This window comes from Furipterus horrens, unplaced genomic scaffold (genome assembly GCF_987537825.1).
Source record: "Furipterus horrens unplaced genomic scaffold, mFurHor1.1.pri manual_scaffold_3, whole genome shotgun sequence".
Classification (NCBI taxonomy): domain Eukaryota; kingdom Metazoa; phylum Chordata; class Mammalia; order Chiroptera; family Furipteridae; genus Furipterus; species Furipterus horrens.
Window position 1 is genome coordinate 28,482,282 of NW_028327173.1, and position 27,883 is coordinate 28,510,164.

The 27,883-nt window shown below is 42.0% G+C and overlaps 1 protein-coding gene across 1 annotated transcript; it reads left to right on the plus strand.

Annotated features, from left to right (window-relative positions):
* The first annotated feature begins 15 nt into the window (after window positions 1-15).
* RIMKLA (ribosomal modification protein rimK like family member A) lies at window positions 16-27,793 on the plus strand. Its single transcript, XM_090271580.1, has 5 exons — window positions 16-178; window positions 13,729-13,959; window positions 18,992-19,078; window positions 24,676-24,879; window positions 26,880-27,793. Exons 1-5 carry the CDS (start codon window positions 16-18, stop codon window positions 27,368-27,370), a joined length of 1,176 nt encoding a protein of 391 aa, XP_090127706.1. The 3' UTR covers window positions 27,371-27,793.
* Window positions 27,794-27,883: the final 90 nt, after the last annotated feature.

A 27,883-nucleotide genomic window follows, 5' to 3' on the forward strand; every position in this document is an offset into this window, starting at 1 on the left:
GCTGTCCTGGCCGCCATGTGCTCCCAGCTCTGGTTCCTGACGGACCGGCGCATCCGCGAGGACTACCCGCAGGTGCAGATCCTCCGCGCCCTCCAGCAGCGCTGCTCCGAGCAGAACGTGCGCTTCCGAGCGGTGTTCATGGACCAGATCGCCGTCACCGTCGTTGGCGGCCACCTCGGTGAGTGAGGCGGGCCCGGGAGGGCTGGGAGGCGCGCCGGGGTCCCTGCGAGTCGGCTCGTGGGTGCGCTCCCGCGGGCCTCCCCCAGGCAAGTCTTCTTGGGGCCCCCGAAACCAGCCGCTCTCCCCCGAGAGACCTCTTTGGGTTGGCGGTAGCTCCTAACCTTGAGAGCTTTTTTGACCACCCGCATCTGCCCTGAGGCCACGATTTGAGAGCGGGAGTTGAGGGACTTTGTATTAGGAGGAACTCAAATTTACCTGAAGTCGTCTGAAGGTCCGAAGAAAATCAAGCTGCTAATCCCAAATTTGCAAATTCTACTTGCATCGGTACCCTGTCAGTTTAGATTTATAGGAACCGGCGTTAAATTTATAAAATTACCTTTAAGATGTGTGTTTTAAAACTTTCCCAGGAGTGTAAGCGTCAGTTATGCATTGCATAGACTATTATCCCCAAACTAGAAACCTACGTATGGGAAGGAAGCTGAGAAAGATTGGAGTCACCTCTTTGAGTGTAAAGTGGGAGAGTAGATCTTTGATGGGTTTTCCTTAAGCTCATCCTCCACCCTGAAAATGTTGAATTCTGATTCCAGAAAAGCCGAGATTTCAGGTATAGACCATTCCGGTCTCACTTATTTCTCCACTGCTGTGTCCACGATACTTTTTGGGTAACACATGGTTATCACCTGTGACCCTGACCTCAAAAGGTTAATTATGTTTTTAGGTATTTTTAATTATTCTTAATGTAAGTACTCTCTGACTTAGGAGTCCATGGTTTAGGAGTTTCCCTCCTGGGTTGTAACCACTCCAGGGGGTCTAGGACTCAGAGGTGTTTGGGACCGATTGAGGGTGCTTCTCAGGATACCATTCATAGTATTTCAAACATACTTGCTTAAATAACTCATACTTATTACTTCTCTTTAGGGAAAAGGATTCCAAAATCTGACCTGGCTACTTAAAGTGAGATTTTGAATATGACCTGTTTCTTAGTGGAATGTATCTGTCCTAGATGTTTCATCCAGAAATTTATCTAAATCCCTCAAAAGTAATATCAGATTGTATAGCCTATTGGAGAAATATACTACAAAAATTAGATGTCTTACATTTAGTATGAAACAGTGTCTGTCAACTATAAAGGATGCGTCCATCTCTCTATCCTTGACTTGCTATAACTTTCAGTTAATGTAGAACTAAGTTCCTGAACAGGGAATCTGCACACCTGGATTCTTACTAGTTTTGCTGCTAACAAGTATACGGCTTTGCTTTGACCAAGTCACTTTATGTTTTCAGATATCAGGTTTCTAGTTTATAAAATCAAGGTCTAAGTTTCCTCCAGCTCTAAAATTTTATGTCAGTACCATACTTAAACGGAACCTCAGTTCTTGAACTTACTTCATTCTGGAAGGCTATTCAAGAAGCAATTTTTTCAAGATGGGAGATGTTCAAGAACCAAGATTTGACTCTTTTACTGATCCAGACTGAGTACATACATCTTTCAACCCAAGGGCTAGTTTGTTTGCTTTTCATCTTATTTATTTATTATGCCTTTAAAATTTTATTTTAGACTTGGCTGCTGTGGCTCAGTGGATTGAGCGTCAGCCTGAAAACCAAGTGTCGCTGGTTCGATTCCCAGTCAGGGCACATTGACTAGGTTGCACGCCAGTTCCCCAGTTGGGGGCGCGTGAAAGGCAACCGCACATTGATGTTTCTCTTCCTCTCTTTCTCCTTTCCCCTCTCTCTGAAAACAGATAAATAAAATAAAATAAAGTAACCTTGTTAAAAAATAAATTAATAAAAAAAATTTATTTTAAATCCTCACCCAAGGACATGTTTATTGATTTGAGAGAGAGAGAGAGAGAACTGACTGGCCTCCCATACACACCCCGACCTGGAATCAAACCCACAACCTTCTGGTGTATGGGATGATGCTCCAACCAACTGACCCACCTGGCCAGGGCTAATGATGTCTTTTTTAGATACAGTAATCAAAATTACACATTTTCCTGTTATAAACCCATCACATATGCTGTGAAAGAGCAGGAAAATGTTCTCTCTTTTATATCTAAAAGCCCATTTTAAAGAATTAACCATGAAAAAAGATAAAATTAAATTCTAGAGCTGCAGGAAGCATTTAAACCTTTTTGTTTAGTGTCTTAAAATTTTACTGATATAATGTGTATTTCAATCAATTCACAAACCAGGAGCTACTTTTTTAAAAACTACAACAAAATCTACTAGGTTATTTGCCTGGTCAATGAAGAAATTGAAAACATGTATTTCTGGATGCATTTTTTATTTTTTGCTAGTTCAGAGATAGCCACACACATCTCACAACACATAAAGCAAACTTGTTAGGCCATCTAAAGCATTAAAACAATTTATTGATTGTGGGGTAGATTAATTAAAGCCCAAGGAAGTAAATTCCCTGTGAAGAGTGAGCTCATTTGCTTTGTTCATTGCTGTTTTAGTGACTAGAATAGTGCCTTGTACATAGTAGGCACTGAAACACTTTTGAATAAATAAAGATTATGGGTCTATCTCCCAGTTTCTTCTATAGTTTAACTATAGAAAACCCTTGGCAACTTGCTAAGCCAAAATATCCCTCTTGAAAAAACTTCTATCACTGACTGGCTCTGAACTAGAGAAATAGATAGTTATAATGATATAGATGCTGTTTCCAATTACAGCATTGTAGAACTGAGAGCTGGGAAGGATTCTAAGATCATCCATTCTCACCCCTTCATTTTACAGATGAAGAACCTGATGCTGAAAGAAATGAAATAACTTGCTCAGTGTCACCCAGCTATTTATCAGCAAACCCACAGTTAAAAGCTTGATGTCCTGACTCCCAGCCCTGTGAATAAGTATGCTTTGGGACATGTGCAACCTATGGTACTTTTCTCAGTAGATGTGGAATTGAACCAAATTGAACTACAATAAATTGAAGCTAGATAGTGACTTCACAAATTTTATAGTTTAGGAAGTTAAGGTATCACCTTTATAAAACGTGCATACCTTTATTTCTTTTTATTCCTTCTTGAGATTGGTAAAGGAGTAGATGAAGGAGTCAGTGCCTCAGGCAGTTGCTTAAATGCTTTCCTGAGCTTGTGGAGACCCAAATCCAGAGAAAGGATTTCAGGTTGTATCTGGAAATAGGATTCAGACAAGAGAGTCAAAGTTTTGCATTTAAAGACTATAATTATCTTAAAGATAATACAAGTAAACTGAAAATGCTATGCAAGTGCAAGTTTTATGATTATTATTTTTAACCCAGTGATCTACCCTCCCAGCACAGATTTGGGCGGAGAGACCACTGGAAAAAGTGGAATGGGCTTCAGGTGACTGAAGCATTCCTGTAGAAAACACTTGCCCTTCACCTTTCTGCTGGGTGTAGCATAATGAGGATCATATCCATCTTCATTTCCTTCTTAGAAACCTCAAGTTCTTCATTCATTCATTCAACAGATGTTTATTAATTATTCTCAACCCTGGGGATGAGATTGGTGGTGACTGTGGCACCAAAATGCACACAGTCATAACCAAAGCAATATATATATGGTATTTATTGTGTGCTAGGCACAGGACTAGGTTCTTTTTTCATAGTAACTCTTATAAACATCAATAAGGACTTAGCAGAACCAGAATTTCTGTCTCCTCTTTTCCACTCTACCCCGCACATCAGCCTACACTGACTTCACCCTGCCTCTTGCACTGAAATTTGCTCTGCCTTAAGATGCCCCTCTGGTCCAGATCCCTCCCACATGGTAAACTTTTATTCATCCTTCATATCCAGCTCCAGTCACTCATCTCTATAAAGTCTTTCTTGAACTCCCTCCCCTGTCCCCACGCAGTCTCTCTCTTTCATCTGCTGCCAAATAATATTGCATATACCTTTTAAAATAGCATTCATCATTTTTTATTGTAATTTATCTATTTACAAAGTTTATCTTCTCTTTTCGACTAAATGACCGGGGATTTTTCAGATGTATTCCCTGTGTTTGTTGAAATACTGTGTGAGGTGCCTTAAAGGGTAATTTGAAATATATGAGACTTTGCCGTAATTAGCTTCTGTGTTTGGGAGATCATGATTGGATGTGGAAATGTTTTTGTGATGAGCCATTATATGAGGGCACAGTCATTAGTGCAAATTAAGTTCTTGGATCACCCACAGGTCTTTACGATTAACTGTCCCAAAAAACAAGAGTAGTCAAAATTCAGGGACAGATACCAAGACAGAAAAAATAAGTTTGACCTGGAAATCAGGGTATGTTATAGTTTGTCTCTTAGGAGCAGAATGATTCAGCATTCCTTCCCTTACTTTTGGAGCTAAAATCAGTGACCACAGGGCGATTTCTAGGTCAGGTTATTTAAATTAAGGTGTTCCGGGCTACTTTTCCTTGGTTCTTTGTTGTAATCAGGTAAGATTTAAAGGTTTGGGTCAGGGGGAATCCTAACTCAACGTATATGAGGAAATGGTCTTATTGCAGCCTTTCCAAAGTCGTAAGAAAGGATGGACTCCTGTTATTACTCAAGAAGACAGTAGCAATAAGGATACCATGCTAACCTTTGTGCTCAGAGGTCAGCTTTAACACCAGTCCTTGCTAAAGGCCTGTGCCTGACACCCTGTAATCCAAATAAACAACCTACAGCACTGGTGGAAAGGTCAGAGATTGGGTGGAAGCACCTACCACATAATGTTTCCAAACAGCCATGAGCACTGAATGGATGTGCTTTACCCCATGGCACCACATTTGTATCTGTGGGTTGACCTCGAAGATTGGATGTATACTTTGTGTTTATGTTTCTAACAGTTTTAGGGACACTTCATGAACTGTGTTGGAAAGAGTTCTAGAACCACAGATTGGGATCCTGAGTAGAATTCAAAGCCCACCTGTTGTTGTTACCATAACACTTCTGCCAAATTTGTTAGGATTGCCTGGTGGAAGGGGTAGAGCCATCATCAGAGAGGTGCATGTCATCCCCATCCATCCAAGGTGTTGAGAGTAGACTGATGGAAGCAAGGGCAGAAGAGGAGACATTGCTTAGGAAGTGTTTGCTACAATTCAGGTGAGAGATGATGATTGCTGGACTAGACTGATTTCAGGGGAGGAGGTGAAAAGTGACGGATTTCAGATATAATTTGAAGACAGAGTTGTCAGAATTTGCCTTTTGGATTAGATGTGGGTTTGCAGGACAGACAAGTCAAGGGGGTCTGCAAGATGCTCAGCCTGAGCAGCTGGGAGAATAGAGTTTGCCATTTCCTCATGTGGACAGGATGTAAGAGGAGCAGGTTTGAGCAGGTGGTAAAGATCAGGACTCAGTCTGTGGTGCCCATTAAACATCCAAGTGGAAATGTCAAGTGGACAGTTGATCATCTGATTGGGATTCAGGGGAAAGCCCTGGCCTAAACATACCAGCAGTAGGACTATCTCCTTACATCTATACAGGGAGTGACTCTGGATAGAAAAGAGAAGAGATCCAAGGACTGAGCTCTGGTGCACCGCAATGTTTGTGATCAGGGAGAGAAGGAAGAAGCAGCAAAGAATCCTGAGTAAAGGAAATGAAGGAATCCAGGAGAGTGTCATATCCTGGAAGCCAAATGGAGAAGGTATTTCAAGAAGGAGATGTGATCAGACTGTATTAACTGTTGCTGGTAGATCAAGTAAAATGAATAAGAATTGACCAGTGGATTTAGCAATGTGGATTTAGCATTAGCGACCCTGATAAAAGCAATTTTAATGAAGTGCTGAAAACAGTGAATATACATATTGTCTTAGGAGTTTTGTTATAAAGGGAAGGTGGTAAGTGGGTGCTTGAACTACAGCGTTTCCCCTCCCAAATTCATATATTGAAACCCTACCCCCCAATGTGATGATATTTGGAGATGGGTCCTTTGGGAGGAAATTAGGTTTAGATGAGGTTATGAGTTTAGGGTTCTTATGGTGGGATTAGTGCCCTTATGAGAAGAGATGGGACAGCTCTCTCTCTCTCTCTCTCTCTGCCATGTGAGGATACAGCAAGAAGGCAGCTGTTCTCTCTGCACACCAGAAAGAGGGCTCTCATCAGAACTCAGCCATGCTGACATCCTGATATCAGACCTCCAGTCTTCAGGACTGAGAAGTAAATGTCGGTTGTTTAAGACACCCAGTCTGTAGTACTTGGTTATAGCAGCCTGAGCTGACTGAGGCTTTACTCAAAGCGGAGATGGGTTTGAGAGGCCTTTCTTAAAGAAGGGAGAAATAACAGCATGGTGTATGCTGGTGTGAGCAACCCAGTAGAAAGAGAGGAACTGACAATGTAGGAGAGAGCTGCTGAATTGCTGGAGCGGTGCCCTAAGTGGGCGTGAGGGGTTGGGATCTATTGCATGTTTGAAGGAGTTGGCCTAAGCTAGGAGCCAGGATATCTCAGCCATTATAATAAGAGAGATAGTAACCTATAAGGCACAGGTACAGGCCCACAAGTAGATGTGATAGTGGGAGCTTACAGAAAAGTCCTTCTCTGATTGCTTCGGTTTTTCTCATCGAAATAGGGAGAGTGAGAATAAAGAGGGAGGAAGTAGTACGATTTGAGGCAAGAAGAGAAATTGTGAAATAGTTGGGTAGGGCTGTGGGAGAGTGAAGGGACTCGGGGGAGATATAATGCCGCCATGCGGCAATAAGCATGCCCTTGAGGCCAGTCAGCAGGTTTGTGTCTTTCTAATCCAGATAGGTTCCATTGCACAGGATGCACACAAAGTAGGCAGGAGAGTTGGAGCAGTCTAACCAGGGTTGTGATTTAGCCAAGCAAGAAATAGGTACGAGATTTTGAGGGTTTATGTTATGGTGCTTGTCCACAGAACTTAAATAGGGTAAGAGAGCAAGAGGATATGAAGTGGGTGAGGACAGTGGAAAGGTGAGGTATTCATGCACGGTAATTCCAAGTGGGGTCCAAGTGTGTCTGGAGTTGGGATACTAGAGGGAGAAGCTGGAAAGATAGGAGACAGTGGTTGGAGACTGGAATTATGATGAGTGTATAAAGTCTAGAATGTAACTGGAAGGAGTGTTTGAGGTGGGGTAGTGGACAAGGCCCTTGGAGAAAAGGAGGTCAGGAAACAGAGGCCTGAGCATTGGAAGAATTTCCATGCAGATACTGAAATCATCAGTATTTATCACAGTGTGGGAGGATCGATGAGTCAGGAGCTAGAGCTTCCAGGACAGAGGGAAGTGACTGGGGGTCCTTAGCTGATTTACACAAATGGGATGTTGTGCAGGCTGATGAGAGTCAGGATGGCTGTTTTAGGGAGAAGAGAAGGAGAATGTTCCTGAAGTCACAACGAGGAGCAAGGAGCACATCTCTCCTGGCTCTTGGGCCAGTAATCTCAAGTGCGAGGGAGAGAAAACAGCCACAACTTGGGAGGGCTGCTGGGGAAGCAATGTTCAGTGGGACCCAGAAAAAGAAGGTGAAGGGAACACTCACTGAGGAGGTTGAAGATAAGGGATTTGCCACCCATGGAGTCTCCAGGGGCACAGTGGAGATGGGAAGAAGTGGAAGGTGGAAGTAGAAAAGGCGAAGCCAGAGCCAGGTGGAGCTTAGAGTACAGGGGAATTACATGGCCTTGGAAACTGGAGTCTTGGGTGATCGATGTTAAAGGGATGAAGGGCTTAATGAGATTTGTCTCTGTCTCATGGATGCAAGAAAGACCCAGTTGGTGAGGTAGGGAGTGGGGAGAGTGGGGCTTGGGAGTGTGGTTTCCAAGTTCTGGGACTCTCCTTTTTAGAGAAGAGGAAACAGACATAGAGAGATTTTTGTGTCTTGCCAAGCTATTAAATGACAGCAAGGAATTACATCAAGCCTCTGACTTGGAGGCCACTCTGCCATAATTGTCTTTCATCTTCTGTTGTCTCAACTTCTTGAAATGCCTTTAAAAATAGGTTAGCCCTGAGATATCTCTCAACTCAGTGCTTATAAGAGGCCATGCTGTTCTTGTTTCTGAGAGGCAGACATTATGCATTTGTTAGTTTTACACATTTCTTCTGAGCCCAGAGGCACCATGAGTCAACATCTTTCTGAAACCTTCCTTGAGTCTCTCAGAGGTGACCATCTACTGCTGCCACCAGCACTCCTCACATTGTGTTGTAAAAGATCACCTGCTCTCCCTGCCCCTGCCCAGCCCAGGCTGCTCAGTCTTAACCCCCAGGTGCTCTGCGGAGGACATCAACAGCATTCATCACAGCTGTGTGTTGTCTTTCTTCCAGTCCAGGAAAATTGTTTTTCATTCACACACCTCAATCCCCATTCCTAACCCTTAAGATGGTGCCCGCTCCTTAGCTATCAGTGGCCCTTCTGTGTCCCTTTTGCCCTTATCATGTGATGAGGTCCTGCTTCTAATCATCAGCACCTGAGTCTCTGCCTGAAGGCTTTTCCTGCCCCAGGAGCCCACTTAGCCTGCAGATGCACAGCAAGCCAGAAGGGCAACAGATTTACTACCACGCCCCTGGAGCAGTTCTCCACCCAAGGCTGAGTTGGTGTATTAAAAATTACAACTCGCCAGCTCGCTCGCCCCTCAGTAGGATGACTGAGGTATGTGCACTGAACCATTTCTTATTGTTGCACAGCAGGACTAAGTCCCAGCCAAGGTGGTCACGCACTTGATAACATGCCCTTTAGTGCCTCTTCTCTACTTCCCTAATAGTGTTTCCTGCCATTAACCACCAGAGTAATAAACCTCCTGCACTTAAATCCTCCTCTCTGGGAGAGCTTCTGGGGAAACCCAAACTAACACTGGCTTGGCCCAAAGTAGGTGCTAAATAAATATTGGCTGAGTGAATGCATGAAACAGTAAATATATGTTGAGTGAGTGAATGAATGAGTACTTGTGTTATGTATCTTTCTCCATAAGGAGACTATTATTGCTCCCAGTAGGCAAAGACAACCTGATTCATCTTTGTATGCCTGCTTAATAGCGTGTCTGACTCATTCCAGCAGTTCAGTAAAGGTTGCATTGAATTAAATGACCTCAAAATAGCAGTTGGTGGAAAAAGAAAGTAGCCACGTAATCACCATGGTTTTAATGAGGTGGAGGTGAGATTTCTTTGGGCATTGTAACAAAGAACTTTAAAAGAGCAGGGCTCCTGGCGATGGCATCTACTTGATAAGAATAAAAATAACTTCCTTATGAGAAGATTAACAACAGCCTTATGAGAAAATGCTGAGGGCAGTATAGAAAGAACAGAGGGAAAACCTGGAGCATGAGATGAGCCAGATCATGTTTCCGATGACACATCTTCCTCATAACACAACATAATGAGAAGCCCTTAATGGATTATCCATTTACTTTATTTATATTATTGATTCCTTTCTGACAACTTTCAGAGCTTCAGTACCAGGCACTGTTGTTACCTGATCCTGCTAATGTATAATGGTTCTAAAAGCTGCCATAACTGAGGTCCTTGCTTGTTCTCATGCTACGGTGTCCTGCTGTTTTCTTGTTTCTCCTATTTGCTTTGTACATGAGGGTTGGGTGGGGTTTTTTTTGTGTTGTTTTTTTTTTTTTCTGGCATATTAGAAACAAGTTTGATGTTTTAAAGATTTTGTTTATTTTTTAGAGAGAGGGTAAGGGAGAGAGAAAGAAGGGAAACATCAATGAGTGAGAGAAACATCAATTGATTTCCTCTGCACACCCCCAGCTGGGGACCTGGCCCACAACCCCAGCATGTGCTCTGACCAGGAATCGAACTGGAGACCTTTCTGTTCACAGGCCACCACTTAATCCACTGGGCCACACCAGCCAGGGCCAAAACCAGTTTAGTTTTGAAGCTTCTTTGTGAAGCTAAGGATGTGTATGTGCTCATAAGTTATTGCTGTGGGTGCACAGGGTGAGAGGGTGGTGACCTATTATATATCAGTTCTGTGCAAAGGCAAATACTTTTACAGTAAATCTATTGCAGGGGTCCATATTACAAGACATCTCTAATTTAAATGAGGTAATAAATGTGAAAGTTCTTAGCTAAGTACCTAAAACACAATAGATGCTCAATAAAAGTGCTAGCCAAGTTCAGAGCTGAATGACTGCACCTTTTATTATCCTTGCTGCTTTTTCCCTCTTTGGTATGAATGATTGAGAATAGTTTTTAATTTTAATTTTATTTAAATTTTTTTTAACTAAAAACATTTTTGAGAATTTCTTAGAATGGTTTTTAATGTTTAGAGCTCTCCCTTCCAATAATGATTTGCTTATTTCTAAAGCTATTTCTCAGTATTATAAAGTGCATTTCTTTGCTATAGTACATACAAATACAGAAGTCTAGTTTTGTAGAATTAACTTAACCCAATATATAGATTAGAAAACACTCAATTCAAAGTTACACATTTTCTATCTTGTTTTTAATACATTAAAATATTTCCAAATATAAATAATAGGGAATTCAAAAGGAAATCAGAACATAATTACCCATAAAAGTAGATTGTTCTTTTTAGAAGGAATATGGAGAAAATGTTACTAAGACTAAATAGTAGATATCCCAGAAGCAACTCAGTTCCCTTCTCCCTGCCCTGCTCCCTAGTTCAAGGTGCTACCTGAGAGCACTAGTGCACTTAAGCTCATGAAATCTCTTGTGATTTGAGGGCATGAGCCTCTCACTGTTGAGGGGTTTTCTTATGTTCACTGGTAGCCAAGCAATGCCCTGCCCTCCCTGAGGTCTTGCATCAGCTCTTCATTCTCTCGGCTTGAAGCCTGTAGATTACAGAGGAAATATTAAGGATCCCGGCAAAGGTGACACACTAAGGTCCATCCCGTATGAAGTTTATCAGGTCCTTTCCTAAGGAGAGAGATTGATGAGGAAAGGGAATGTGATTACTTAAGTAGTTGAAGGTCTCAAAATTCACTGACAGGTTTGCCAAGGGCCAGCCTTATACCCAAGTTGTTCTTGGCCATGTCTGTGTGGAACTGCTGTCCCCACTGAAGCACCAGTGAGTGGCAGCCTACTTCTAGAAATTGTGATATAAACTAAGTTTAGGCAGCAGAGGATGGAATGAACAGGGGGCAAGTGAAGTTGCCCATAGCAAGAATGCTGGGGCTGTGTCAATGGGCAGAGAAGTAACTGGTTTGTGAGCACTGCACCCCTGAACCTGTCGTGTCCCTCTTGCACAGAGCTGGACATCAGCACAGTCGGAGCCCAGACCTGTCTAACTGTTGGTAGAGCCATTTCAGATGCACTTTAACCCATTCCATTCTTCATTTATTAAAGGCTTCAGTTGGAATGAGCCAGGCCCAAAGATTTACCTTTGGAGAAGAGAGATGAAGTCCTGGTAAGACTTCCTAGGTATATGTGAATCTGCTTGTTGAGGCTGAGCTGTCTCTGTCCACCTGTGGTTGGTATTTCCAGAAATGACTGAATTCTTTTCTTCGCATTTGGAAGTGTAACTGTCCGTCTGTGGTCTCATGTTGGGATTTAAAAGCCAGGCGTTCCTGCTGCTTCTCATTCCTCTAGGTCACTTTTCTGTTGCAAAGCCATTTTGCTCATCAGGTGGTACAAATCTCCATCAATTGTCCTACCTTGCTTAATAGAATGTATATGCTAATGCCAGTGCCTTACATACTATGTATAGCATTTTACAGTTTCAAAGCATTTTTTAAATATATTACCTCATTATGTAATGTTGTCCCAGGCTGTTGCTTTTTCCCTGAGTGTTCTGTGTTTCCTCGCTATTTGCATCAACGTGAATACTTTTCTTGCTTCTCCTGTCAATTCTGAGGGTACTATATGGGGCTCACTTTTTTCCTCCTTTCATATGATTTCCCACAGGACCTATAAGTGGCAATGAAAAGGCATATATAAATAGTACTATTTTCTGATGGCAAAGTGAAGATAACCTGAATGCACTTTATAAATCATCCGTGAGAATTATGTTCCAGTTCCTTGGGTTCACATTACCAGCAGAAGTACTAAAAACAGTTTCTCTTAATGATTACACCTATTCCCTTTTTCGAATTGGCAAAATATCCCTTGAAATGGGGGGAAACTGTGCAAGTTAGATCCATACTGTATTTTTGTGTTTTTGTTTTGCTTGCTTTTGTTTTATTTCATTTTGCTTGTTGTTTTTGTATTAATATTATTCATGCCCCAATGGGGAAATATAATTTCATTAGCACCTTTTGTTTTCTTGGAATTATATGATTGTGCAGAATATCACTTAAGAAATAGAAAGTGCTTTAAGTTAAAGCCTATAAGATGGTTCTGAAACTGTTTCAAAGGTTTTCTTTAGAACATTTTGGAAACTCCCTTAAGGTTCACTAAGACAGATGAAGTTATTCCCTGAACTCAGTTCTCATGACTACACACCTATTTCATGTCTTCATCATTCCATTCCCGGATGCTTGGTGCACCAAAGATGCCTAGACAACTGTTTACAGTAATACAAACCATAGGATGTTACGGCTGAAAGAGACTGAGCAGGTTGCTGTTAGCTTATCTGACCCTTGCATTCTTTCTGTGCCGTCCTCAGGTGACCAGTGAGCCTCGGCCCATTCCATCCTAAGGCACTCGAAAAGTGTCCCTTTTGTTGATCCCAAATCTATCTCCCTGTAGCTTCTGTACAATTCAGCAAACATCATGTGCCTATCATGCACCAGGCACTGTTCTAGGCACTGGCAGTGTAGACGTAAGCGGACAGAGACAGCTCATGGATAGCTCTATCTATTGGGGTCAGAGAAGACAAACCAAATAGTGTAAGGGTGTCCCTTACAGATACTTGAAGACTATACTCCTGTTCCTCTGAGTTCTCACTTCAAGCTCATACTCCCAGTTTATCCAGTGCAGTACAGGTTCAAGTCCTTTTGCTATCTGGACCAATTGTCTTTACATGTCCTCTAGTTTTAATATTGAATTGATTTCTAGTAGGTTGATTTTTTTTTTAAGTTTTATTTGTTATGAATGTAAAGTGCACTTGGAAACATTTTGGAAAATACAGATAGTTATAAAATGGATATCACATGTTATCTCATTACTCACTGTTATAGTGTTGGTATATTTCCTTTTAGCTTTTAGCCTTCTCTAATTGTAGTTATGATTTTGTACCCTGTTTTCTTCACTTAACATTGACATTTTGCATTCATTATATTTATAAAAATCATTTAAATGCTTACATAATATTTCAGATAGACTTTTAATGGTTAAGTCATAAAATAGTAGTAAGGATCCCTTAAGTGAGCTGTAGTGCTTCCTTTTCATTAAGTCTCCAGCCTCCTAAGCCACTATCTTGAAGTAATACTAGTACCATAAGGAAGGAAGGTACTGGATTATATTATATCCTGTAGATTCTCCTAATGTGGATTATTCTTGGTACGTTGCCTTTTTTTCCCTGTTCATTCTTTTGTGTTTCCTCATAATCATGCTCCGCCCATTTGTTTGGAGTACAGAGTTGACTGTAGCTTTCTCATTACAGCAGGATATTCAAGTGCCATTTGCAAGGCTATCCCCCTGCTAGGTTCCCTCTTGAGGAGTTTGTTGGACCCAGTTGCTCTGGTGGGACTAGACAATGGCCAGCACAGAGCTCACTTTTGTCCTTTGGTTGCAGGCCTCCAGCTGAACCAGAAGGCACTCACCACCTTCCCAGATGTGGTGCTCGTTCGGGTGTCCACACCCTCACTGCAGTCAGACAGTGACATCACAGTCCTGCGACACCTGGAGAAGCTGGGCTGCCGCTTAGTCAACCGCCCACAGAGCATTTTAAATTGCATCAACAAATTCTGGACATTCCAAGAGCTGGCCGGACACGGGGTCCCCATGCCGGACACCTTCTCCTATGGTGAGTGTCCTTGAAATAGGGCTGCAGTTTATCTTTCCCAGAGGCCTCTCTGTTTTCTCTCCCTAGTAGCCCTTGAGTAGCTTGTTGGTTTTCAATACGGAGCTGTTCATCTTAGGTCATTCAACATCTTGAGTCTTAATCATGCTCATCCATCTGTCTAAAATGCCTTTGCTTCTTTCTCTCTGTAAGTCGTTCATTAAATATGTGCCTGGTACACACTGGGTGCCAACCACCAAACTAGGCACCAGACTATAGCCTCAAGGCATTCCAGTCATCAGAGGAGGGGGACAGCAAGTAAACAGGCAAGTTCAGTACAGTTGCTGTAAGTGCGGTGATAAGAGTTAGTGAGAAGTGGTAAGAAGAACTCCTAATGAGTTTAGAAGATATTGAGGAAGGCTTCCCAAAAGAAATAGTATCTAAACTCAGCTGGAGTTATCCAGCTAAAGCAAGGGGTGGAGGGGAAGCAGGGCAGTAGTCTCAGTAGAGAGCATGACCAGCTAGTGGTATTTTGAGTAGTTTGTAGAAGGTAAAGGAGGTAGAGTTGAGCTACAAGGCTAGAAGGATAAGAAGTAGCCATATACACTATATAAAGGAGATTAGAGTTAATCCTGAGACTAACAGGAAGTTATTGGACTTTAAGCAAGGAGGTAGCCTGATCAGAGTTCAGAATATCATTTCGGTGACACTATGAAGAAGGAATTAGAAGCAGAGATAAGATACGCAATGCCAGTCTTTTTAAACTATTCAAAAGAGCAATGATGGTCTAAACAAGAGTGGTCATACTAAGAATGAAGATAAGTCAACAGATTCAGGAATTATGAAGGAGATAAAAATAATAGGACACGTTGGTGGATTGGATAGGACGAGTGTGGAGAGGAATCAAGAGTACTGCTGGTTTCTGGTTTGAGCAACCAGATGTGAAAGCAAACACTCGCTGAGACCAGAAACATGAGAGAGAGGAGAGAGGTTGCTGGGTAGGGGGTGAGGGATTGTGGGGGAAAGATTATTTCAGTTTGGTACAGGTTCTCTTTGAAGTGTCTGTATATGCAAGTAAAAAATGTTCAGTAGGCAGCAAATAATGGATCTAGGATCCCGGAGAGAGGTGGAAACTAGGGAAGTGGAATTGGAAGCCTTTATGGTGTTAAGTGAAGTCACAAAAATGGATGGGATTCATCAGGGGGAATATGTAGTATGAAGAGGGCTGAAATGTACACCTAAAGTTAAAATGATAAATTTTATGTTATATATTTTACCACAATAAAAAAATCAGATTTAATAACAGAGGATTTGAGAGGGACTCCTTTAGGAAATGGGTAATGGGAGAGGAACCTGTACAAGAGACTAAGTAGGAGCAGCTGGAGAGGTGAGAGGAGAAAGAGAGATGACAGAAGCCAGTGAAAGATTCCAGGAGGGCTGGTATAATGAGAAGTGTTGATTGATTCTGAAAGGACAAGTAACGGCGGCATGAGACATGTGTGTTGGGTTCAGCAACGGGGAGTTCAATGAATACAGTTTCAGTGTACTGATGGGGAGAGGAACCAACTCTTCAAGGATGCAGAAATGAACGGGACATGAGGAAATGGAAACCCTTTCAAGTAGCTTGATTGTAGGGATACAAAGTTGTGGTTAAGGAATGAGGCAAGGTCAAGGAACGGGGGTTTTATTTGTTTAGGATGGGAGAGAACTGAATATGTTTAAAATGGTGTTGGAATTAGCAATGGAGAGGATGAAGGTACAGTGGAGAAGGGGACAGGTAATGGTGCAAGATTCCTGAGGAGATGAGAAGGAAAGGAGTCCAAAGCACAGCTGCACCCCTGCCTGAGATTAGAAGGTCCCCTTTTACACTGTAGTAGAAGGGATGGGAAAGAGGATGGCTAGAGAGGAGTTAAATTCATCAGCAGGTGTCAGGAAATTGGGAGTTACCTTCTTATAAAACATCCTCTTTTTGAAGATGCCCCTGATTATCTACAATGCCTCTTCATTAAAAAAAAAAATCAGGACTTTCAGCCAAGATAGACTGACATGCTTGGTCTCCCTCTACAACTAAGAAGGAATACAACTACCTCAAAACAAAAGATAACCAGAAATTCCAGAAAATAAAACTACATAGAAGCCCAACATATGAAGTTATAAACCAGCAGTGCTCGTCCGGACGGGTAGGAGGAGTGAGAAACCGCAGTCCTGTCTGTGGTAGCAGCAGGCATAGCAGCGGGACTGCGAAAAACGCCAGGGGAGCAATGCCAGCTGCAGTTGAGACCCCGCAGCTCGCGGTTCCAATGCTGGGAAAGGCAACCCCCCCCCCACAATTGCCTTGGACAGTGAGGCCCAGAGGGTGGGGGGACGGATTCCAGTCTCTCAGCAGAGAGTAACAACAGGAATCTATCTTGGACCACCCCCCCACACACACACACACAAAGCGCCACAGCGCGGTGAAAAAGGTCACTGATCGCTGTCAGTCACCGGGTAGTGATGAATGCACAGGGATCTGCCCCCTATAGCCTGCCCAGGAAGCAAAGCTATACACAAGACTGTCAGAATGAAGCAGACAACGACTGGAATCCTGGTGACGCAGCTCACCAGGCAGCAGATGCAGGACCTGACAGACGAACAAATAGAAAACCTTTCTGAGGCTCAATTCAGAGCTATAGTTATAAGGTGGCTTACAGAATTAACAGAAGATTTGGAACAAGACAGGGAAGGAATGAAAGCCACTCATACTGAAATGAACGAAAACACATACGAGACAAATGGTGAGGAAATAAAATCCAGAGATCAAATCAACAAATAGGAACATAGGGAAGGAACAAACAGTCAACCAGTGCAGAAAGAGGAAACAAAAAGTAAGGAAAGTGAGAAGAGGCTCAGAAACCTCTGGGACAGCTATAAACAAATGAACATTTGAATAATAGGATTGCCAGACGGCGAAGAAGAAAAACTAGAAATTGAAAAATTATGTGAAAAAATAATGAAGCAGAACTTCCTGAACTTGGGGAAGGAAATAGACTTACAGGTCCAGGAAGCACAGAGAGTTCCAGAAAAACTGGACCCAGGGAGAACCACACAAAGACACATTATAATCAAATTGTCAAAAATTAAAGATAAAGAGAGAATCTTAAAAGCAGCAAGAGAGAAGAAAAGAATCATGTACGAAGGGGTCCCAATTAGACTATCAGCTGATTTCTCAAAGGAGACCCTGCAGGCAAGAAGGGACTGGCAAGAAATATTCAAAGTAATGAAAAGCAGAAACCTACAGCCACGAATACTCTATCCAGCGAAAATGTCATTCAGAATAGAAGGGCAGAGAAAGTGCTTCCAGGACAAAGTAAAACTGAAGGAGTTCATCAGATCCAAACCCCTGTTATATGAAATGTTAAAGGGACTGGTTTAGAAGAAGGAGGACCAAAAGTATGAACATTAAAATGAAAACTGCATCACAACAACCAACAACAGAAGTTAGGGAATTGAAACAAAGGCAAACTAAGTAGGCAACGAGAGTGGATAAAGAATTATAGGTATGGGGAACATATTGTGGGGAGGTCAGCAGGGAGGAGGAAGGGGGAAAGGAAGGGAGATGGTATAGGAATTAAGAAGCATAGTAGGAGGGAGTGGAGTAGACAGGAAGATGTTGAGAAGAACTATATGCACAACCAATGGACATGGACTAAGGTGGGGACAACTGGAGGGAGGGGGGCCACCAGGTGGAGGGGAGCAGAGGGAAAAGAAATTGGGACAACTGTAACAGCATATCAATAAAACATATTTGAAAAAAAAATCATTAAGTGGGGAGAGGGGAGGGGTGGGTTTTCTGGAGGGAAGGAGGGTACTGGGTGGAGGGGAGCAAAAAGAAAAATTGGAACTATTGTAACAACATAATCAATAAAATATACTTTAAAAATAAATTTTAAAAATCATTAGCACTTTTGTGAACAAAACAGATATTAGTACTCCAGGGTATTTTGCTTTGCCAGTATTGATGAACTGCAAGTAGAATAATGGTCCCCCAAAGATGCAAAGATATAGGAAATTAATGAAGTTTGTAAAAACAATTTAGAAAGATTTTAATACATATTATTATTCATGATTTTAAAATTAAGACTTAAAGGCGTATAGTGGAGCCAATTTAGGCTTGTGGGTCATGCCTTAACTTTGGATGAGACAAATCCCCAGACTTGGCTTCTTTGGGTATTGGTTTTCCGTTGTTATATAACAAACTGCTTAAGAACTTAGTGGCTTAAAATAATACCTACTTATTTTCTCACAGTTTCTGTAGGTCAGAAGTGCAAACACAGCATAGATGGGTTCTTTGCTCAGGTCTCACCAGGCTGAAATCAAGGGGCAGCTGGGCTGTGATCTCATCTGAGTTCTGGGGCCTTCCAAGTGTGCCGGTTGTTGATATTTAGTTCCTTGCAGTTGTATGAACTGGGGTCCCCACTTTCTTGCTGGCTATCAACTGAGGACCATTATTAACTCCTCAAGACTGCCCACTATCCCCACCGCATGGCCTTCTCTACAGCATGGCAGTGTGCTCCTTCAGGGCCAGCAGGAGAGTCTGATGCCTCACCTTTTGAAGGGCTCACCTGAGTAGACCAGGCCCACCATGAATCATCCCCGCTTGATTAACTGAAAGTAGACCTAATCACAGGAATACCTCATCATTTTTACTGGCCCCTCCCACACTCATGGGAGGGGATTAGACAAGGTGTATACACCAGCAGGTAGGAAACTTGGGAGCCATCTGAGAATTCTACCTACAGCAGCCATCTTCAAGGGAAACATGCCTGTCCAGCCTATGGGATTGTGATGAGGATCACATCAACTAGAGCCTGTGAAGCCTTTGCCACATCGAAGTCCTCGATAAATGTTGGTTTTCTTATCTGTCTGTGCCCACCTTTTATGTTATAGGTGCACAGTGTGTCCCTGTTGGATTGCATGGCAGGAGACCTTGAAAGAATTCCCACAGAGGGTGCCATGCTGGGCTGCCCGCTCACGACCATCAGCCTTACCTTCACTGACTTTCACCTTTTCTTGGCAGGTGGGCATGAAGACTTTTCAAAGATGATTGATGAAGCTGAGCCCCTCGGCTACCCAGTTGTGGTGAAGAGCACACGAGGACACCAGGGTCAGTGCCGCTCCTGGGCTTCCTTTAGGGCCACAGCTTTGCCGATAAGACCCCATCAGGCCGGGCAGAAGCACTGCTGGGAGAAACAGAGCCCCCCCCCCCCCCCTTGAGGAAACTTTCAGTTTAGTCCTTCCTCATGTCCCCACCCTTCCAATCCCTTCCCATCCCTTTCCTGGACAATGGCGGCAGAGCCCTGACTTGACTCTGGTTTCCCTAACTCCACTGCCAGTGCATCTTCTATTCCTTTTGGGGAGTAATTTCACTGAAACAGATCTATTCTTGCCACTCTCTGTTGAAAACCCTCTCAAGAGCCTGTGCTGCCTATTAGACAAAGCCCGTGTTCTTCCTCACGGCACTGAAGGGCCTGGATGAAGAGCCTCCACATTCCTTTGCAGCTTCTCTGACCATGTGACCCTCCTGTATCCATTCCGGACTACTTCTCTTTCAGAGGCCCTGTGTTTTCCTTTCGGAAACCTCTGCTGGAATGCCGTCTTCCTCTGCCCTCTAGTGAACTTCTGCTTTCCTTTTTTTTTTTTTTTTTTCTTTTATTGATTCCAGAGAGAGGGGAAGTAAGGGAGAAAGAGGGAGATAAACGTCAATGTGAGAAACATCAATTGGTTGCCTCCTGCATGTGCCCGACTGGGGACTGAACCCACATTCCAAGCATGTGCCCTGACCAGGAATCAAACCCATGACTTCTTGGTCTGCAGAACAACATCCAACCATCAGAGCCACACTGGCCAGGTTCTGCTCATCCTTTAAGGCCAGCTCCAGATGTCATTTCTTTTCCCTCCACATCTGTAGTCGCCCTCCTGCCCTTTCAGACAAAGTTAATTGCCTTCCCTTTGTGTTTCCATGGCACTTTGGCCATGATTCTAGCACAGTACTTACACTTGATGACAGTTAAAGGTTATGTGCCTTTTCCCCTTTTTGACTGTGAGCTGCTTGGGGCTGGAAACCAGGTCCATGCATCTCTCTCTCTGTAAGACCTAGCAAGTGCTCAGTACACAGTAGGGATTCAGTAAATGTTGAAGAGGACAGATGCAGCAGAAAGCAGCCCTACGGTATGTGAGCAGGTACCTCATGATGTTCCTCAGATGGCATACACAGATGCTCAGGGCATCTGGAGTGAGAAGGAGGTACCCTAGACAGACACATAATGAGCAATTCCTGTGATGCAGGGACTGTACAGTAGAAATGAACTGGACAATCACCACTCTCAAGGAGCTCCCGTGTGAAGAGCAGAGATGGTTGCATTGCAGGGTGATGCCCCTGCAGCAGGCGTATCTAGGCACCTACTTGAGCTGAACACAGGGAGGGCCAACTCTGATGCGAGGCAGCGAAAGCTTCATTGGAAGAAAAAGAGACTTAAGTTGAAGTGCAGAATTTGAACTGGAGGAAGTGAGTTGAGCAAACAGAAGCAGATGTGAGCAAAGCCACCTGTGAACATAGAGGGATCCTGTCGAGGAGTAAGAAAAACGAGTGTGGGTGACAAGGTGGAATCCTTAACTACTGTTCAGGTATGGGACAGTGCTAAAATGCAATGTCTCTCAACTAGGTTTTTAAAAAATTACAGTAAATATATGTATAACATAAAATTCATCTAATATTTATTGAGTACCTACAAAGTACCAAGCACAATTCTAGAGGATACAGAAAGGAACAAAACAAAAATTTCTGCCCTCCAGGAGCTCACATTGTAGAAAGGTGAGAGAATAACACATTAAATAGAACACATAGTATTTTTAAACATTTTAAAAATTGAGATAGAATTCACATGAAAAAAACACCATTTTGAAGAGTACAATTCAGTGGATTTTCATATATTCACTCTTGTGTACAACCATCTCCATTAACTAATTTCAGGACATTTTCATCACCACAACAAGAAACCTCATACCTAGTAGGGGTCAATCCCAATTGCCCTTTCCCAGGCAAATACTTTCTTTTTTTTAGTTTTCTTTAGTTTTTTAAAAGATTTTATTTATTTACTTTGTGAGGGAGTGGAAGAGAGGGAGAGAAACATCAATGTGTGAGAGAGGTATCTATCATTTGTCTCTCACATGCCCCCAACTGGGGACCTGGCCCACAACCCAGGCATGTGCCCTGACTGGGAATCAAACCAGTGACCTTTCTTTTGTTCACAGACTGGCGCTCAGTCCACTGAGCCACACTAGCCAGGGCTATGTTTATTTTTACTTTAGTGTACTTCTTCCCAATACCATTTATCCACCCTATACCCTCGTCTACCTTCACTCACCCACCTACCCCCTCCCTGACACCCCGCAATCAATGACTTCCTGTTTCTAAGGATTTCCCTACTCTGGACACTTCATATCAATGGCATCATATATGTGGCCTTTTGTATCTGGCTTCTTTAACTTAATATTTTCAACGGTCATCTATATTGCACCATATATCAATAATTTATTTCTGTTGTATGAATATACTACATTTTGTTTATCTGTTCATTAGTGTATGGACATTTGGACTATTTCCATTTTGTGCCTACTGTGAATAATGCTGCTATGGACGTTTGTGTATGGGTTATTGTGTGAACTTACATCTTCATTTCTCTTGAGTATATATCTAAGAGGGAATTTCTGGGTCACGTGGTAATTCTATATTTAACTTAGAGGAACTTCCAAATCATTTTTCACATCAGTTATGCTATTTTACACTCCCACCAGGACTCTACATCCTCCCAACCCTTATTTCATTCGTTCATTCATTTGTTCATTCGTTCATTATTGATTTGTTTTAGTATAGCCATCTTAGTGGATATAATGTAGTATCTTATTGTGAATTTTATTTATGTTTCCCTAATGACTAGTGACGTTGAACATCTTTTCATGTGCTCATTGGCCATTTGTATATCTTCTGTGGAGAAATGTCTGTTCAGATCTTTTGCCCACTTTTAATTGGATTATTTTTCATTTAGTTTAATTTTTAAGAGTTATTTATTCTGTCTATTATACCCTATCAAACATATAATTCAAACATGTGTTTTTCCTACTCTGTAGGTTGTCTTTTCACTTGCTTTACAGTGCCCTGTGATGTATAAAAGGTTCTGGTTTTAATGAAATCCAGTTTTTTTTTTCCTTTGGTTATTTGTGCTTTTGATGTCATTTTTGTGCTTGCCTAATGCAAGGCTGCAGAAATTTGCACCTATATATCCTTCTAAGAGTTTTATAGTTTTAGCCCTTACATTTAGGTTTTTGACCCATTTTGAGTTCAGTTTTGTATATGGTGTGATGTAGGAGTCCAACTTCATTCTGTTGCATGTGGATATCCAGTTTTTCCAGTATCATTTGTTGAAGAGACTGCTCTTTCCCCATTCCGTGTTCTTGGAACTTCTGTCAAAAATCAACTGGCAGCATGTGAGGGTTTATTCTGAGCTCTCAATTCTATTACATTGACCTCTATGCCTATCCTTATGACAGGCCACACTGTCTTGATTACTGTCACTTTATACTAAGTTTTGAAATTGGAAAGTGTGAGCCCTCCAACTTTGTCCTTCTTTTCAAGATTGTGTTGGCTGTTTGGGGGTCTCTTGCATTTCCATATGAATTTTAGAATTACCTTGTCAATTTCTGCAAAAAAGGAAGGTGGAATTTTGGTACAGAATGTATTAAATCTGTAAATCTGAAAGAGTATTGCCATCTTAATAATATTAAGCCTTTCAATTCCTGAACATGGGATGTCTTCAGAAATGTTTTGTAGTTTTCAGTGTAAGTATTATACTTCTTTGATTAAATGTATTCCTAAATTTTAGTTCCTTTTAATACTGTTGTAAATAGAATTGTATTCTTAATTTGATTTTCAGATTGTCCATTGCTAGTGTAACACATAGTATCTTAGGGTAAATGGGTCGGGAATAAACAAAGTCACAGCAGTTTTTAGACTCTGGTATATAGAAATAAATTTATAGAAGGCAGTGGACTGGTGTAGCCTATGCCTTTGAGAAAGTAACTAATCTTGTAGACCCTTACTTTCCTCATTTATAAAATAAAAATAGCCCTCTTTGTCCTAATGGTTTCACAAGGCTAGTATGAAGTGTAAATGAAACAATAAAAAAAAAAAAAGTGGCACTATTAACTAATCTTAGTGCCTTCCTTTACTCCCCCTGATATTTTCCTCCTTGCCTTAAAACTGTAGCTTTTGTATTAACTGAAGACTAAACACCATGTTAGAACCTCTGTGCCAGGAATCAAGGAACAGGTCTCTATCTCTAGCCCCTCTCTCTGCTGAAAATCCTACCCAATGTCCAGAGAACCCTCAGTGCCTATAACTGAGCCAGATGCCAGACCTCCTGGTGCCAAATGTCCAATATTTTGGAGACATAGTTCTAGTCTTTAATGCCAATAGGACCTGATACCCATCACTCTTATTAAGACTTCAGAAAGATCTCACTCATTTTAAAAGGTTATATAAGCTCTGGCTGCTGTGGCTCAGTGGATTGAGCATCGGCCTGCGAGCCAAGTGTCGCTGGTTCGATTCCCAGTCAGGGCACATGACTAGGTTGCACGTCAGGTCCCCAGTTGGGGGCGCGAGTGAGAGGCAACCACACAGTGATGTTTCCCTCCCTCTCTTACTCCTTTCCTCTCTCTCTAAAAATAAACAAATAAATAAATAAATTATTTTTTAAAGTCTTTAAAAAATAATAAAAATAAAAAGAAATAAAAGTTCATTAAAAATAAATAAATAAATAAATAAATAAAATGGTTATATACACATTGGGAGAATCATCCCAAATTTGCTAACAAGAATGCTCAGATTGGCTATGCTCACATCAGATTTGCAGAGCAAACCTATCAGGAGCCCCCGTTAGCTAATATGCAAATGGAAAGCAGAGGCCAGATAATTACAAAAGTATTGGTCATTCAAGCAAAAAGAAATGCTTTCCCAAGAAATCAATAGAAGTATAGATTGTTCCTTTTAGAATTAATAGGTATCACCAAGTAATTAGTTTCTTATATTTAAAAGGAGGAAGGCTGCCTGTCAGTGGCTCCCTCTTTGAAATCCCATCGTGTTTTTCATAGACCTTTCAGTGTGAAATCATGCTGTGTTGGACTTATCTTTTTTGGATCTCTCTCCATCTGTTTTAGAATTCCTGTGAAGTATGTTCAATCAATTATGTTCTGTAAGTACTGACAGCTGCTTTGTGCATCAAGTCCAGTTTGAGGTTTGTGGGATTTAAAAAAAATGAGTTAGGTGTGGACCCTGTCTAATCCGCATTCATAGGGTGATGAGAGACGTTAATAACTAACTGTTTTGGAACTGAATTGATTAGATCCTTAGGATTTTATTTTGACTCCTTTTCTGTATTTCTGGAATACATTATTATTTCATTTTGAAAAAAGAGTGATGGTAGAGGGAGACTGTCAACATTATTAAGACCTGAGTAAAATGAAGAGAAAATGAGGTGCAGTAGTCATTCAATGAGAAGCAAAAGGCTAGTCAGAGAAATAGAATGGACCACAGTGAGGCAAGTTCAGAAAGAATTGGTGACTATGGGACCGGGAGATGGGATGGCAAGGACAGGGTTCACAGGCTTTGCTCACCTCTTCTCTTGTTCTTTGTCTTTCTTCTTAAAGGAAAAGCTGTTTTTCTTGCAAGAGATAAACATCACCTCTCAGACATCTGCCATCTGATCCGCCATGATGTGCCCTACCTGTTCCAGAAGTATGTGAAGGAGTCACACGGCAAAGATATCCGGGTGGTGGTGGTCGGGGGCCAGGTGATAGGCTCGATGCTTCGCTGCTCCACAGACGGACGGATGCAGAGCAACTGCTCTCTCGGTAAGGTATCAAAGCCCAGCATCTCTGCGTGTTGGTTACAGGAGGCCACTGGGATCCTCCCTTAGGATGCTTGAACCCATTTAGTAAATGCATACCAGTCCCTCCTTTCTTGTCAGACTCTGTGCTAGGTGCCAGGATCAACAGCTAAGAATTAGAAACAAACCCTTTCCTCTGGCAGCAAGCAGTCCACAAGGGGGGCAGATGGATGTATGTGATGTGACAGCCAGGGCTGCTGGGACACTTGGGTTTGAACCCTGACCTGTAGGTGTTAGGACTTGGCAGTCAGGTTGTTCGAGAAAAACTGACACCTGGGTAGAGGATGGGTTTAAGGCCTAAGACAGGAGGCAAGGAGGCGAGTGCGGAAGCTGCTGTAAGAGCTCAGACAAAAAATAGTGAGGGTCTAAAATAAGGCAGTGGCTGGAGGCAGAGCATATTCTGCTTTTATATTACAAATAAAAATGGTGTTTTCTTATATGTACAATATTAGAAAGCTATCATTTACATTTGGGTCCAATGCATAACCCCACCCCATTTGATAAAGCTTGTTTTATTGTGGTGAATGATGTTTCAGGAAGGCTATAAATTCTTGTCCCCAACACAGAAAGCTTTTGTCACCCTCATTAAATGAATGTGTATGTTGGAAATGTGGTGGAGGGGAAACCCTATAATTATTATTTCCCAAATCACCAGATGAGTGTCCCAAGTCTAGTTGACTAAGAAAGAGACTGAGACACCGACTTCATCTTTCCTTCATTAACACTGCACTGGTCAAGCAGTTTCCATGCGCAGACTCTGGTAGATGTTGAGAGTGTAGCCATTGATGAGGGAGCCCTTGCCCTCCGGCAGCTTGTGGTCCAGTAAAGGAGAAGACACATAAACAGATCATGGTAAGATGTTGTGATAAAGTGGTGCGATGGGAGCAAATTCTAGGCTCACGTTGATACCGTACTAACATATTATCTCATTTAATTTTTATGATACTCATGTGCACTTCCACAGTATTGAACCTTATGTGTTATTCTTTTGTCTTTTTTGGTCACCTTAAAGAATCTATTCTCTAACAGGGAACCACATGGTTTTGTAATTTATCCATGCTACTTTTCCTTCTGAGCTGTTTTTACAGCCTTTTCCTTATACAGTGCAATAGGTGGGGGAAGGACAGTGTGAGCACAAAGACATTAGTAACTGGACCTGAGAATACAAGTCATGAGTCTTTCTAGGGACCGAAGGAGACAATTAAATTTGAGGTCTTAGCTTTCTAACAAATAAGAGCAATCATACTCTTTGTGTTCTTGGTATGAGATTTTGTCTCACAAGCCTCCCCATTTCTCTCTACTTAAAAAATAATAAGTTAATTCTGTTGTTTTCTAATTATAAAAGGGATACATTGTCAATGTAGAAAACTTAGAGAATATAGCAAAGTCAAGTTAAAAGATATTTATCATTAATCCCACCATCTAGAGACAACTAATGTTAACATTTTGGTATCATTTGTTCCAACCTTTTTTCTTAATAATATCTTTTTGCATAGTTATGGCTATATTACACATTTTCTTATGGGATCACAAACTCTCTATGAGCATATTTGTAATAGTTGTAAAATATATTGTTTTTCTCTATTGTGAAATACTTAGATTATAATTTTTCATTATTTATCAACAAACATCGAGTGCCTGTTTTATTCCAGGCACAATGATTTTTCAGTATTTTAAATAACTGCCATCAACATCTGTCTGCGTCAAGCTTTTCTCTATTACATAAGAATATTTCTTAGTAGTGAAATGACTGGGTCAGAGAATATAAGCATTTGTAAAACTAGATAAGAAGTGGCCATACTGTCTTCCCAGAAGGTGTCCTGGTTTCCATCCAGACCTTCTGTGAGTAATGAAAATGCCCTGCTCACTGCCCTTCCACAGCATTACCCCTTCTCCTCCAGGAAGGGTCATGTGACTTGTCAGTCAATGTCTGATGTCATCATTACGACTGTGCTTCCCCCACAGGTGGTGTGGGCGTCATGTGCCCGCTGACAGAACAGGGCAAGCAGCTGGCCATTCAGGTATCCAACATCCTGGGCATGGACTTCTGTGGCATTGATCTCCTCATCATGGATGACGGCTCCTTCGTGGTGTGTGAGGCAAATGCCAATGTTGGTTTCCTCGCCTTCGACCAGGCATGCAACTTAGACGTGGGTGGAATCATTGCAGACTATGCCATGTCCTTGCTGCCAAATATGCAGACTGGGAAGATGGCCGTCCTCCCAGGACTGTCTAGTCCCAGGGAGAAGAAGGAGCCAGATGGCTGTGCGTCAGCTCAGGGGGTTGCAGAGAGCATCTACGCCATCAGCAATGGGTCTACCTCTAGCGAGAGTGAGCCTGAACTGGGAGAGGTCCGGGGTTCCTCCGCAAGCACCACAGGCCCCCTGCCGCCCACGTTGCCCGAACCCAGCTACAACATTAACAACAGGATTGCTTCCGAATTAAAACTGAAGTGAATTCCTGCTTTTTTGGCAGCATTTAAACCAAATCCTACTGCTTTCCTAGTAGTTTTGAATGAATAAAATCTGGGCTAATGTGACTTCATTTGCACAGAAACTAGAAATCCCATCTGGGCACTCAGCATTCTTTCTAACAATGATTTAAGCAAATGGCCTAGCTTTGTAATTTTTACAAAGACTAATCTAAAAACACCAAGAACAACAACCTGACTGATCAATTTGAGAACGAGGTCTGCTGCAAGCACTTGGATATAACAACTTATTTTAAGGCGAAGACTCTGTGCTACTGCTTCTGGCTTTTAGCAATAGAGCCCATTAACTCGTAAAGACTCCTGGAAATATTGTACCCGAAAGCAACCACCGGATGGAGGTGTGTGCAGAAGAGGTGGAATGTGACTGCAGTTATGTGCTTTTCATTAGAGAGAGAGAGTGTGTGTGTGTGTGTGTGTGTGATGCTTGGAGAAAACACAGTTCGAATACCAATTAGACGATCAATCTCTGCTCCCCATC